This window comes from Clupea harengus, chromosome 23 (genome assembly GCF_900700415.2).
Source record: "Clupea harengus chromosome 23, Ch_v2.0.2, whole genome shotgun sequence".
NCBI classification, from domain to species: domain Eukaryota; kingdom Metazoa; phylum Chordata; class Actinopteri; order Clupeiformes; family Clupeidae; genus Clupea; species Clupea harengus.
Genome location: NC_045174.1, coordinates 979,149 through 993,205, shown reverse-complemented (window position 1 = coordinate 993,205; position 14,057 = coordinate 979,149). Strand labels below are relative to the sequence as shown.

The 14,057-nt window shown below is 42.3% G+C and overlaps 2 protein-coding genes across 6 annotated transcripts in view; both read left to right on the top strand.

The window, feature by feature from the left end:
- The window catches only part of pald1a (phosphatase domain containing paladin 1a), a 75,921-nt gene extending 72,035 nt beyond the window's left edge, over positions 1 to 3,886 (top strand). For all 4 annotated transcript variants that reach the window (XM_012831099.3, XM_031560807.2, XM_031560806.2 and 1 more), the window contains exon 20: positions 913 to 3,886. In XM_012831099.3, the coding sequence (XP_012686553.2) occupies positions 913 to 1,062 (150 nt within the window). In that variant the 3' untranslated portion in view covers positions 1,063 to 3,886. The remainder of the gene's footprint in view (positions 1 to 912) is intronic.
- Positions 3,887 to 10,980: 7,094 nt separating this feature from the next.
- Positions 10,981 to 14,057, top strand: part of LOC105903350 (A disintegrin and metalloproteinase with thrombospondin motifs 3) — a 66,517-nt gene continuing 63,440 nt past the window's right edge. For both annotated transcript variants that reach the window (XM_031560805.2, XM_031560804.2), the window contains exons 1-2: positions 10,981 to 11,384; positions 11,802 to 12,193. In XM_031560805.2, the coding sequence (XP_031416665.1) occupies positions 11,306 to 11,384; positions 11,802 to 12,193 (471 nt within the window). In that variant the 5' untranslated portion in view covers positions 10,981 to 11,305. The remainder of the gene's footprint in view (positions 11,385 to 11,801; positions 12,194 to 14,057) is intronic.

Sequence of the window (14,057 nt, the reverse complement as noted above, 5' to 3'; positions counted from 1 at the left end):
CCTTCTCAGTTATGGTGTCTTCATGGGGCCAGATGTGGCCCCTGCCTCATTTCCAGTATTAATGATGTGTGTGACCTATGGCGCTCCCTGGAGGAGTAGCCCCCCCTTCCCCCCAAATCCCCCCCAGCAAACCTCAGTTCATCTCCCATAATGCATTTCGGATGGGGCGACGAGAGACTGACTGTAGGTGAATGTAAAGGAAACTTGCACGGGGTTTGAGTCTGAAGCTGTTGGAAATGGGGTTATATAATTCCTTAAATTAATGTATATTAAATGCATTTTCACTTTGCATGCAGGATGTTCATTTGCAGTTCTCTAATGGCTGTTCTATTATGTTGTTTTTCAAAGACTCGATTCGTAATTAGAATTACATATACCGGTATGTTAGTCAGTGAATGGATATGTACTTTTAATGCCATTGTAGGTTGGACTGCACTTTTCTAGAAGTTTCTCAGCAGTCAAAAAAAACAATTATCTGTACTCTTAAAACAGTTTTCATTTGTTTACGGTTCTCCTGAAAAAAAAAAAAAAAAAACCCATCTGAAGCAAAGATTCTTAAGTAATACATAATTATGGTAGCCCATAGAAGCATTTTCCCTTTTTGACAGCTAGAATTACGTAGTGTGCCTTCCGGTCCATTTCGGCATGCACTTTCTGATTTGTGTGGTACTCATCTGGTTTCCCTGTAGGTCTCAGTTCTGCATAGAACAAAGAGTTGAGATGATTCCAAGGTTACGTTCCCGAAACATCGTAAATGATGAAAAAAAAAGGCTATCATTTCAAACATACTAGTTACTGTAATCGTTGCACAACACTTTCGGGGAAACCCACCCACAGGTTAGTTACTGGTCTCACTCCACTTTTGAGGTCTCTTGTCTAACTTTTGCGCCCCTGTTGTGTGCCTTGTGACAGGTGGCGTCCCGGGCAGGTGTTTACGACCTTCTCAACCATCTGGGCTTCTCCGAGTTCGAGAACCTGAAGGACTCGCCGCTAGCCAGCCTGCGTTGCCGCTGGCAACAGCAGAACGCTCATCCGCTCCCTTTTCGCGGAGAGTTCATTTGAGCAGGGAGCTGGGCTTGTTGAACTGTCGGAAGGAAAAACATTCTCTCTCTCTCTCTGATTTTTGTAAAAGCAGTGTCACTCTTTTTTTAACTGTTGCTTTTTTTCTTTTTTAGAAGCTGTTCTTTTGTGTTTCTTTTCTCTTTACTACTGGTATGAAGACACATTTTTTTTAACAGTTTTATATGAAGGCCTGTTTTATGTTTCTATAACCTGCTATTTTGTGAAGAGTTGTTTAAGTTGCTTACATTAATTTAGACTCTGTCTTAGCTGTCAGAATGAGATGAAAACCTTTTTTTCCTGCCTGAAATTCATCTCTGAAGTCTTTTTTTGCTATTTCAATTTACATCCCAACCTGCCATTCACAGCTGCTACTAGGGAGCAGTTTTGAAGAAGATGATGATGATGATGATGATGATGATCATTCCAGGTTTTAGAGGGAAAAAAATGAATGAAAAAGATCCCACAGACTGATTCTGATATGCCCTTTTTTTGGCCAGTAGAACAGGATGTACACCTACTCTTTGTACCGTGGTTCAAATGCCAAATGTGTGTTGGCGTACAAGTGCCGTGGGCCCTGCTTCCGTCCTCCAGTTCCTGTTTTCTGTCAAACTTTTGGTTATGAGCAGATTACAAGACACAGATTGAAGGTCCCAACCTTCTCAGATTTGAAACTGATCCTTGTAATCTGCCTATATACAGTGTTTCTGAAGATTATAGGGTACATTATGACAATGGTAATGTTTTACAGTCCTTTATTTTGTATGCTCGTTGGTCCTTTGTACAACATGGAATTGGGAATCGATATAGGAATGATATACATGGTTGTTTGTCGAATGTACTACATTCAATACAGAATGATGACGTGCAACATTGCGGTAGGAATTTGCTAAATTAAAGTAATGGTGAGGACGGTGTGGTTATTCTTTAAAATGATCACCATACAGCATTGCCATTAGTATCAACTCTGCCCCCTTAGTCCTTGGCAACTGGACCCTTCTTCTACATGATTGGTTGAGAATTTGTTTTTTTGGATTGCTTTGGAGAGATGTCATAATGCACAAACTAGGTCGACCTAGGACCGAAACCCTTGGCAAGATAAGTGATTTTGGTGATTGCCCCTGCTTTTTAAAACCATGTTCCATGACTAATTTTCTCTTCATGTTAGGATTGTTAAGGTGCACACACAGAGACCACATCTGTAATAGCTTGTTAAAAATCCCTTGCAAGTGCAAGTGCTGACATTATTTTAATGATTGCCAACGTTGTGTAGTACACTTGTGAAAAGCCCAACCTCACTGAGATCATCTATGGACGCCCACCACTTAATCTCATATTAAGATGACACACAAATTAAAAAACCGCCAAAAAAAAAAACACACACACACACACACACACACACGGACCTCTGTGACAGAAATCCTTTCCCGTGGGAGTCTTCCCAGGCGCCTGCTCTCAATAAAAAGTGGGGGGTATATTACACGGTCATAAGGCGCTGTCTGAAGTGCCTATGGAGATGTTGTGGTGGTGAGTCCCACCTCACAGCCTCCAACAAACCAGTTCTGTGTGATGTCATGACTCCCTCCCCCTTGAGGTTCTGGAGGGTGAGCAATTAAACCAAATTAGAAGTCCAGACCCAGATGCTATTGAGTGGGGGTCGTATTCTAGAATATTCATGGCCGAGGGAAGATGACATTAACGTGATTGTGTTTTTAAACAAGCGCGAACATGCTCTTGTGATTATGAAATGAACATTTATGTTCACGATATGCTTCATTAAGATTTTTTTTTTTTTTAAATGAATTTCATGCAGTCTGCATCTTAATTTTAACACAGTGTCAGTATCTAACATTTCCATGTTATGTCGTCATCACATCTATGTAAAGCATTTTCAGTGTCTCTCCAACTTTTCCTGTACCAGTGTGAGATTCATTGCATTGTGCGTTATGACTGCAAATCTGTCCAATGCATTGGAGTCCGGAGTATTATGTGCATACCAGATCATATCCAGTGGATGGGACGCCCTTCACTCAGCAGTTCATGCCAACAGGAAACACATCCTGAAGTTATCAACCACTGTCTCTGGTTCTTCCACTTGGATTTGTTTTTTTTTTGCAGTGAAACCCCACCTCTTCTCTTCTCTTCATCCTTCTGACCACCTGTCCTGGCATCAGGTTGGGCGCATACCCTTTCTTCTGCAAGGGCTTGACTACTTGTCTGGCTCAAGGTCGAGGCCCAGAGTGGAGCGATGACCAAGGTCATGCACGCGCAGTGACTGCTTGCACTTCAAATGTTCACGACTTGGATTAAAGTATGTGATGTCAAAAAAAAATGTGAAAAGAATTTAAGAATCACTAAATTGTAACTGAAGTCCATGAAAAGACCACTGTGATTTTTTTTTTGTTCGTAATACACACCATGAAATCCAGGTTCTTTCACCACCTGTTCAAAATTGCATTATTTAGCAGCCGCTTGCCACATTAATGTTATTGCTTTCAGTGAAGTCTTAGTTAATAATGTTAACTGCTTTAGGCATACATTCAGTTTTGATACTTGATAAGTACAGAGTACTGCTAAATGTTTTATAATTGTAGAGGTATTTTAAAATGGTCCTTTTGGTGTCTGTCTTGATGATTTACATAATAGGTTCTGCATGTACATTTGTAATTTAGAGATCATCATTTGATACTGTAGTTTTGAATATATGTCAAATTCTCTTGTAGTGTAATCTTTATTTTATATAACTAATGCAACACATTTTGTTAATGTCATATTCGAGCTGATTCACTGCTTTTATCTTTAGATAAAAATAAACATGTTTCATAAAGTTTGGCTCAATTTTGTATGTGACAGGTTTAGAAGTGCTCTATACATTACATTGTAGTTTATTTAAATGTCATTGTATTGAGTGAATACCACCATGTGTCAGAGATGGAGATTTTAGACACAAATCCGTTTTTATATTCTCAGTGCCTTCTTCAAATTGGTTGCCTTGGTTTGACATGTTGGACAGTCTGCCATTATAAATAAAATATTCAAATATTCTCCCCTTATCGCTGAATAGGCTTCTCTCCATAATAACCTTTTAGTGCTAAAATCTTAGTGAATCACAAGCACACAATCCTTCTCTTAAAAATGACATTTTCATATAAAAAAGACCTTACCATTTGCATACATGATGTAACACGGACACGATTTTCTCCATTCTCTTTGCAAACTACTCTTAGCCGCATTTTACTGACAAACATGAACATTTACTTGGAAAACATGATTTGATTGAATACAGACCCCAGTCATTTTAGCCATACACAGACACGTTGTCAGCTGTATTTCACTAATGAACATGAACATTAAAGTTTACTTTGATAAGTTGTCCTTCTCATTTTTTGGTGGGTGACTTGAGAGGACGGCACGGGGCCGCGGTGCAAGTGGAGAAGGCCACGCTGTGTAAACCGCAAGGCCGTAGCAGTCGTTCGGAACAGCACTCTTTCCCCCGCGGCCAGCTTTGAAAGGGTGATACCCCTGATCGCTCGCCGCCCGCTAAGTGCATGACAGGGCTATCTCAGGAGCGCGGAAGTTGTTTGGATTTTATCACGCCGAAGGCCTGTCCTGGATTCATGTAAATTGAGACAGAGTGAGAGAGATTAGGAGACCTTTGTAGTTTGCGATAACTAAAGGAGTTAGCTCTGCCTGGATGATTCTGTATTAATCCGAGTTTAAATGAGGGGAACTCTGTCCTCTTGGATGGAGTTACAGATGCCGTCAGTGGTTTTTGTCTTGAAATATTTTTAGACCTACAATAATGACATTCAGTATATCTAAAGACTAATAATTGACAGTTGTTATGGTGTTTTCTGTGCATGTTAATAAAAACATTAAACAGGGCTGGCATAAAAAGTGTAGAGTAGACTGTGGTATTGGGTTACACTATTTATTTGCCATACCTTCAGATTTAAGTCATAGTAAGCATTTTCATTTTTTGACAAACTACTTAGTGTACTTCTTCACTCCCATGGGATTCTCATCACTTTTGTGTTTTGAGGCGAGACAAATCTCAAATGTATGTTTATGTTTTTTGTACCTTTCAGTGACAAAACAAATTCATCATGAACATTTTCAACAACAAGCTGAAATCAAAGCAAAACAAAAGGGGACATTATTGTCCTTAATCTCTACAATCAAGCCAGTTTGGTAGACAAGAAAGACTATTTGCATTACGTAATTTCTTAGAACATCCATGGCCACCGCTTCTACCCTTTAACCAAAGCACTGAGCCAAAAAAAAAAAAAAAACAGAGCTGACGTTAGATCAGAGAGCTATTCGGTTGCTCGACGTGGCTGCCCTGACTTCAGGCTGGAGATAAGCCGAAGAAACGAGGAGAGGATGGCTTGGGTCGGGGGGCCGATAGGGGCGGCCTCCCAGCTTTGAAATGCTCTCCAGGCTCATTGAGGACCTCTCCGTCGTGTAACTCAAGCTAGCAGTTCAGAGGGATCCGCAGATTACATGCAGACAAAGGGCCGCATTGAGAAAGGGGTGCACGGCCAGAAGAGGATGTCATGAACTTCATGTGAAAGGCTGCCCCCCCTCCCTCTGCCACCCCCACCAATGCCTCCATCGAACTCCCTTTACCTCCACAGATGAGTGAGAGACCGGGGGGTAAGAGAGAGAGGGAGAGAGACAGAGAGAGAGAGAGAGAGCTAGAGCAAAAGAGAGAGAGACAGAGAGAGAGAGAGCGAAAGTCAGACAGACAGAGAAAGGTAGGAGACAAGAGAGAGAGAGAGAAAGAGAGAGAGTAAGAGAGAGATAGGGCGAAAGACAGACAGACCGAGAGAGCTAGGAGACAAGAAAGAGAGAGAGAGAGATAGGGCGAAAGACAGACAGACCGAGAGAGCTAGGAGACAAGAAAGAGAGAGAGAGAGAGAGATAGGGCGAAAGACAGACAGACTGAGAGAGAGTTGTTAAGTTGGAGAACAGGCTACCTTGTCATGGTGGTGGTGGATGAGTAGTAAAGGTGTAACTGCCTTCACTCTCCCTGGCCTCTCCCATTTCATCTCAGTCTCAGCTTCATTAAGTTCCTGACACAGACCTCCATGGCCTCTCAGCAAAGAAGAACCATTTATTCCGGCAGCACTTAGAAGTTCAACAGTTGGATTCAGTTCAGAAACTAAAATTGTGCTTTAATTTTTCACAGGCCATAAATGAGGCTGGCAATTGTTTTTTTTTTAATTATCTACAGAACCCTCAAATCATCTTGTCAGGTCAAGTCTAGGTCTACCTTTGGCTGACAATATGTTGTGTGTTATGTATGTTGGCTACATTTTTTAATTGATTAATTGACTGGAATATGTCACAAAGACTGATTACCAGGTACAGAAGTGGATTGGCATCTTTCTAGATTTGTGACTGATAGAACTGCTAATTATGTCATTAGTCCTTCCCCACTGACTATGCTGGTGTCCTTTGTATGTGCTGTCAACCATCATTGCAGACAGCTGTCACACCATCTCTGAAAATAGCAACATGCATCTGAAAACAGACTCTGATATATGCCTGAATGAACAGACTCTGAGACATGCTTGCTGTTAAAAATCTATAAAATCTCTAGTGCTTAAAGCAAAAGATATTTTTGTGTTAAACATGCTCAATCAATTAGGTTGCTTTGTCTTTTAAATATTATCGATGTAGAACTGAATAAGGTATGAATTGCATTTGAGCAGTTTGGGATAGCTGTCTGTCACCTTTCTGTCTTTCTTGTCAGCTTTTCAGCCCCTAAGATGTTCCAAATAGGTTTATCTGTCTTCTAGACGTTATGGATTACAGCTGAGGTCTCACTCAGTTACATATGGCTTTTGTTTTCAATTTTTTCATAGTTCATCTATTCAGCAGTTGCTTTCATTTCAGTGACTTATCAGTAAGACAATATACACAACACAATACCAACCTGAGGGACTGGTAAAAGCTTATATGAGTTTTTTTATCTTTAGGAAAGACACTGCTCAACACTACTGTATTAAATTTGCTATTCAATCACTTTCTGTGACTGCTGAGTACGTTTTCCATGTTGTACCAAGCTCCAAAACAGACGGATGAGTGCAAAAACGACTCTCCTAAATCTCCCTCTCTCTCTCTTGCCCTCTCTGTCTCTCTGCCCACCCCCTCTTTTTCTCTCTCTCTCTCTGTGCTTCAGACGTGCAGCTGCTTTGAATCTTCCAAGCGTTTGAAATCTGAAATATGGTGAGCAACATATTTTCTCAGCCTACTGGCGTGAGCTACCCACGCTGCAGCCACACACACAGAAAAACCATCCTTGCCTGACCAGTCCAGTGCCAATTTCCAACAACCTCCCAACTACTTGATTCCTTCCCTGTTAGGTTGTCCACATTCTCAGCCATAAACACCAGTGTCTTCATCTTGAACTTAAAGTGTAACTTCACCCTCAGTTCTAAGCATAACTTCCTGCATATTTTTGAAAAAATGCTAAAAAGTAGGTGAGGTGGCGAAGAGGGGGGAGATAAACTCCCGTGAGTGATGAGTCTCGATCAGCCAATGAAAATGAGACTCACACTCACAGGCGGGGGCTGGTGGAGGTAGGCCGCCCATTTCATGACATAGAGAAGTACCAAACGGTTGACTCTACGTCAGCATTGGCCTAGCAAGGTTCAGGATGATTTTAAGCAGTAGGCGTGTTTAGCCACTTTCAACCCATAGCATTTTGTCAATATCAACGCCAGCATTGATGACTTTCAACACAGTTCAGTCATATAATTTAGTTACCATCTCAAAAAACACATTTTAGGGTGAAGTTGCACTTTAATTGGCCAGTGACTGTTAGAGCAGGTTACTTCAAAGTGTCAAGTCGCCTAAACCAGTGGTTCTCAAACTGGGGTCCGCGGACCCTAGGCCCTAAATGACTTGTGCTATCACTTGAAAAGTTCTGACGGATGTGACTCTCAAGTGGCACATATAGGCATGCCGGGACAATAAAGGCAAGAAAAGGTACTGGAAACACACATGCTACCATGGATGTGGTCTACCATCGTGGGGAAGCTGAGCAGAACCCAGAAAAAATTAAAAGTTCTGAGAGTTCTAAACCTGGCATCAACGCCATTCCCATGAGTGGGCTTAATTTGTCTGGATGATTACCAGGATGGAAAAGATGAGCTCAAGAACCTCATCTTTTTCATCGTGTTCACTGCATGACCAACCAAAAAAGATGGGGATGAAGAAGATGCAGACAAAAGGAAAACATTGATGACCTCATCTGCGTTTTGGGAAGAGCAACAGCGGATTCTATATTACACTTGAAGTTCCCAGCAAGAGCAACCGCTGCTAATTGAGCAGAAGAAAGCCTGAAGTCATCCTTCAAGAGTCCAGACTTCAGAACTATCTGTGAGACAAAGTAACTACCACTGCCTCCAATGTAGTATAAAATTGCTGTGGTGTGTTGACCAGACCGCAGTCTGAGACTGAGCCTACTCCTTTCATTGAGGGGTTGGGAAGAGTATAGGGGCTGGGGGTGCAGGCAAGGCTTTTTAATTGAATACTCTGCATATTGTGGAATTGCATTTTGGCTTTCTGGACGCACACCAAAAAAAAAAAACCTTCATGAACCAGCACTGGGAATGGAAAAAAATGTTGGAACATAAGAACCCTCTTACAAGGCGGTTAAGGGCTTCCATCTCCTAATGCAGCGGTTTGTTTCCATTTGCCTATTAATACCAAGTCTTGGATCACAATCAACTCCACCTCCCCCACCTCCTCCACCTCCTCCTCCTCCTCCTCCTCCTCCTCCTCCTCCTCCCCCACCTCCTCCTCCTCCTCCTCCTCCTCCACCTCCTGTAGGCCCACTGGGAAATGAACGTATGGAAGTGTGTATATAAAAACTACCCACCTGCAGCTGGTTCACACTGACCATCAGCTTTGCATGGAAGCTATTACTAAGGCAACGTGGAGGCTTGGGGGGGGGGGGGGGGGGGACTCTAAAACAGACCGCAGACATACTCTGAAAGCCTTGGAGAATCCGTGAGAAAAAAAAGAAAAAGAAAAAACATTCATAGACACCATTTGTGTAGGGATATTGCTATCTTGATACACATCAGACCATTGTGTGCATTACGCCATCTCTCCAGTTCTATTTTTTCGTGTCTTTCTACACTCTCATTTTGAGACAAGCTTCCAAGAAATGAAGCCGTCTGTCTCCTCATGACACCCAAGGCCACATAGAAACCCCTCTCACCAGATGGTATCAAAGGTCTAATAAAGGTCTGAACGTGCTCGGATGAGTCATAACGCTTTGGGAGCTTTCCTCAGTCTTCGTGGCGCATTCTCATATTTATCTGTGAAAACACACTGCTGGCAAAAGTTTGCATTAAGCTCCTATATCTGTGTGTGTGTGTGTGTGTGTGTGTGTGTGTGTGTGTGTGTGTGTGTGTGTGTGTGTGTGTGTGTGTGTGTGTGTGTGTGTGTGTGTGTGTGTGTCTGTGTGTGTGTGTGTAAGATTGTGGAAGGAAGGGCTGTTTAACTCGTTCCACTACACACACTTCTACCAAAAAGAAGTTCCAACGGAAAAGCTGCCATCAGTACACTGAAGGACCGCCTCATGTGTAAGAATATGGAAATAGGATCTGTTTAAGTTTCACATATATAGAAATAGATACAGTGGTTGTTGTGTGAGGAAGTATTTTGAAGTGTGTGTGTGTGTGCGTGTTTGTGTCTGTGTATGTGGTCACAGTTAGACTTTCCAGTGAGACTTTCCCTTGAGCAGGCTCAGCTGTAGTCTGACTCACACACCGATGAGGGGTTTAGTCTAGCGTCTCCTGGTCAGGCAACTGCGGTCTACAGCCACCCGGAGGCTCACGCAGTGAACACACTGTCCCAGGTGCAGAGGGCTGCTGATGTCACTCCCCAATCATCCATGTTGCTGGAGTGGGTTGATTCTCACATGACTCATATCCAGGATGGAAACTGTGTGTGTGTTTGTATGTGTGTGTGTGTTTATTCATCTGCTCACAAATGTGAACATGCTTGCAAAGATGCGCCTGCCCACAATCAAGAAATTGGTTTGATCTAAAAGCAAATTGTGGAGATGGGTAAAGACTTTGTTATGTAGGCCTGTTCTGGTATTTTTCCATTTTGATGGTAGTGGATGATTAAATAAAGTGGTTTAATTCTTATGGATAATTAAATAAAGTGGTTGCATTTACCTATGCCTTGAAACTACAAGACCTTGAAGCTGCTTTGTCCATTAGGCCAACTGGTGTGCGACCAGATAATGGAGATATGTTGTAGGTACTACTTTTTACAGCACAATGTCATTATTTAAATTTACAATTATACCTGTAAAGCTTACTGTAAAGTTCAATCTCTTTTGAATCCTCTGGGACAGTAGAACTCCATCACTTCCGGGTGCGCGTGCTTCACGCCCCATCCAGCAGGCGGTGCTAATTTAAAGATTTCATTCGGACTTTATAGCTATAATCAAAACATGAATGAATAAATCATTTGAATTCCATCGACATTTTATGTTCATACAGAGTTACCAAAGCCTTGCGGGATGTTTTCTTTTCCTGTTTATGTTGCCAAAACGACTTATGTGTGTCCTAAACTATGGAAGGAAAGGAAACATATAACGATGTTAAATACAAAATATAATTGTCCACGTGAAACTTCCCGGCACAACACGGCAAAGTTGCAGGCTTTAGAATAGCCCATTTCCCCTTGGACATCTTTTGTCGGGTGAACAAAACTTAGGCAATACATAAGTGTCGAAATTTTGCAGAAATTCGATCCTAACTTTACCTCCAGTGACAGTTGACCGTGGAATATTTTTGCTCACACTCAGAAAAAACTGCTCAAAAGTTACAGTTTATAGCACCAGTCATCCCGTCTAGCGACTGCCCCGGTCCCGCTTCGAACTTTCTTTTTTGTCAGAGCGCAGTGATTAGCCGGGGAGTTGTCGTCATCAGCAGCACCCTTGATTTTTTCCTCTTTCTAAATGGATGGGGCTGTCCTGGTTATTGCCCAGTTCAAGAGAGGCCAAAGGATTGGAACAACTTTGAATACCCGTCAGTTTGGCGTTCTCCAGTGACGTGCAGAATGCTTCGCTCTAACTTTGTATGTACAGAAAAATAAACCTTTCCGATGAAGAAAGGAACCAGGAGAAACACGCACCACAGTCTACAATAAAAAAGAAAACTTCTCAAGCTGGTTTGAGGGGACTGCTTCAAATTTCTTTCTAGGCATCGCTATGGATTATATTTATTTTCTGGTGTACTGCACAATCAGTGTATTATTTTTGGACTACAGACACGCTGCATACGCTCATGGTAAGCTTATCTTTTCCTTATGATCTCAGACGCGCTCAAGTTGACAAGGAATTATTGCAGTCTGCAGCTTTAATGCATTTGTACATTGCTGGATAGCTCCTAATCCGCTACTTAGTTTTTTTTTGCTCTGTAAGAAAATTGAAAATGGGACACATGAATGTTTTTCAATATACCCACATATGCACTTAGTTAAATCCCGAAGAGACTTTGGACGGTGTTGAAAACTTCTGTGAAGTCCTTTGATCTGTGGAGTTCCATGACTAATGTCTGTGTTTACACATAATGATTTCATTAACAAAACTCATGCCGAGTTTCACATCAAACAGTATATCAAATAAAGTTTACATGCAGACAAAGATACTTTTACAGGGTGACTTTGCACTTGGTGACTGTTGTTATTCTTCTTGTTTCCATCAGCCAATCTCTCTGGAAAGTTAAGTGAATACGGGCTCATCGTACCGTTCAGCACGGACTCTCAAGGCCGGTATATCTCTCACGTGGTGTCGGTCACAGCTGGAAGTAAAATTGGCGTTTCGTCCGCTGGAAAACGGCGCGTCTCCCGCAGCGCCCCGAGTTCCACGTTCACCTCGAATAGTCAACAGTTGTTTTTCAACGTCACTGTCTTTGGTAAGGAGTTGCACTTGCGCCTCAGCGCCAACAGAAGGCTTGTTGCTCCAGGTGCCTTTGTGGAATGGCAAGAGGACTTCGAGGAAAAGGCCAAGGAGCGTATTCATGGCAACTGTGTTTTTACCGGGGATGTTACCGATATGCCGGATGCCTCGGTGGCAATTAGTAACTGTGATGGACTGGTAAGTTACACCTGAAGAAGTTATCTGGGCTGTTCCTAAGGTCGACTTTGTGTCGTTATTAAGTATTGTTAACGTTTAGCCACAGTTCATAGGCTTCTGTGGAGTATGAAATCTGCTGTGCTCTTACACATAGCGCAGCTTCTGTTTTTCCATGACTTATGTAAGATGCACATGTGGAACAGATGCAGTTTCATTGTGATCTAGAATGTCTCTTTCTCTCTCTTTTTCTTTCTCTCTCTCTCGCACACACTCCCTCCCCCTACTCCCTCTCTCTACCTCTGTCTTTCTCTCGCTGTCTCACCCACTCACACACATAAACACACACACTCACACTCACACACACACCAATAACAGTGGAGGAGGGAGAGACAAACAGAGTCAGAGCCCCTTGTCTCCAAGATGACTGATATCATTGTGTGGTTCTCCAAGGCTCTCTGTGGGTACTGTATCCTGTCTCTAATGGCAGAAAACAGACAGTCTGGTCCAAAAAGATGACCGACATCATATCCTCCTGTCCTGTCCTGATTTTTTTGCTTTCAGATGAAGGGTACATTTATAAACTATTACAGAAAGTCAGATTTTCATAGCTTGTTGAGGAAAACCCACATGCTCTCTCTTTCTCATGCATGTAGCCCAAAAAGTGCAAAACTATCCCCCTCCCATATTACTCAAGTGTATAGACTCTGCCCTGTCTGTCATTATGGGTTGTGCTGCTGACAGACAGCTGTTAGGCTTCTTGTCTCACTCGTCTATGGCAGAATAGTTGAGTGCATGTTTGTGTGTGAGAGTGGAAATGTACTAATCATATGTAACATTGGTGCTCACTGTTTTGAAGATCACTTGAAAACTGCTCTCAGTTCATAGTCATAGGCTGAGACCGAAGGAGGAATAAGCTGACAAACACACATGCATTGGAGTTGCTATGTGGATGGCTTATGTTGAACTCTAATCCTTGAACCCTTGAACCAAAACAAACCTGTGATGACATATCCAGTCTTTAACTGCCATGCTGGAGAGTAGCCTTTGAGAAGAAGTGAGAGCACAGTTCAGTCCTGCGTCTCATCATTCCATGAGACAAACTGAGAGAAGCCACCTGGTTATTCACTCTCCCGTAACCCCTGTTGAACTCAACGCCTGTTTGCGTGTCTCCCTCTCTCTTTCCCACTCTCACATTTTCTTTCACTCTTACACCCTCTTTCTCTTTTTATAACTATCTTTCTCTCTCTCTCTCTCTCTGTGTCTGCCATTCTCATTCTTTCTCTCTATCTCCATTAAAATCACAGTCTGTAGGATGCTTGGGATGTAGGATGTTTTCTTTAAACATCACAAGAGAACCTCCTCCCCTTATCTTGAAAAATGTACGATAGCACTTCAGATGGCGGTTGCCTTTCACTGTTATGACATGTATCTCGATGAAACATTACGTGATGCACTCTGGAGTGGCCTTTTTTCCCCTAGAAATACAGCAGACTGGTCTCAGTTTCTAAGCCTTAACACCCAGCAAAATAAGGGCAGCCTTTAATTGCTTTGCTTTTTCAAGGGTACTCAATACCTCCATCAGTAGAACTGATTTCCGAGTCAAACACAGAATAGGGCACCACTGTTTGTCAGACACGTACGCACACAATGAAATCATTCATTAAATAGACATTGATTTTTCTCCTAGGTAATTACGCTCAGTGGTATAAGAACAATGCGATTCTGTGTGCGTTGCCAGAATGATTATGGCAGCGGCCACACACGGAAAAAAAAAAGAGCAATACAAAGTGCTCCTTTCATTTTCTTCCACTTTTCATTTTGTTGCTTCTGTACACAGCTGGTATCTTTCATGTAACTTTTGCTGCGGTGTGAGGCAGACCCACTT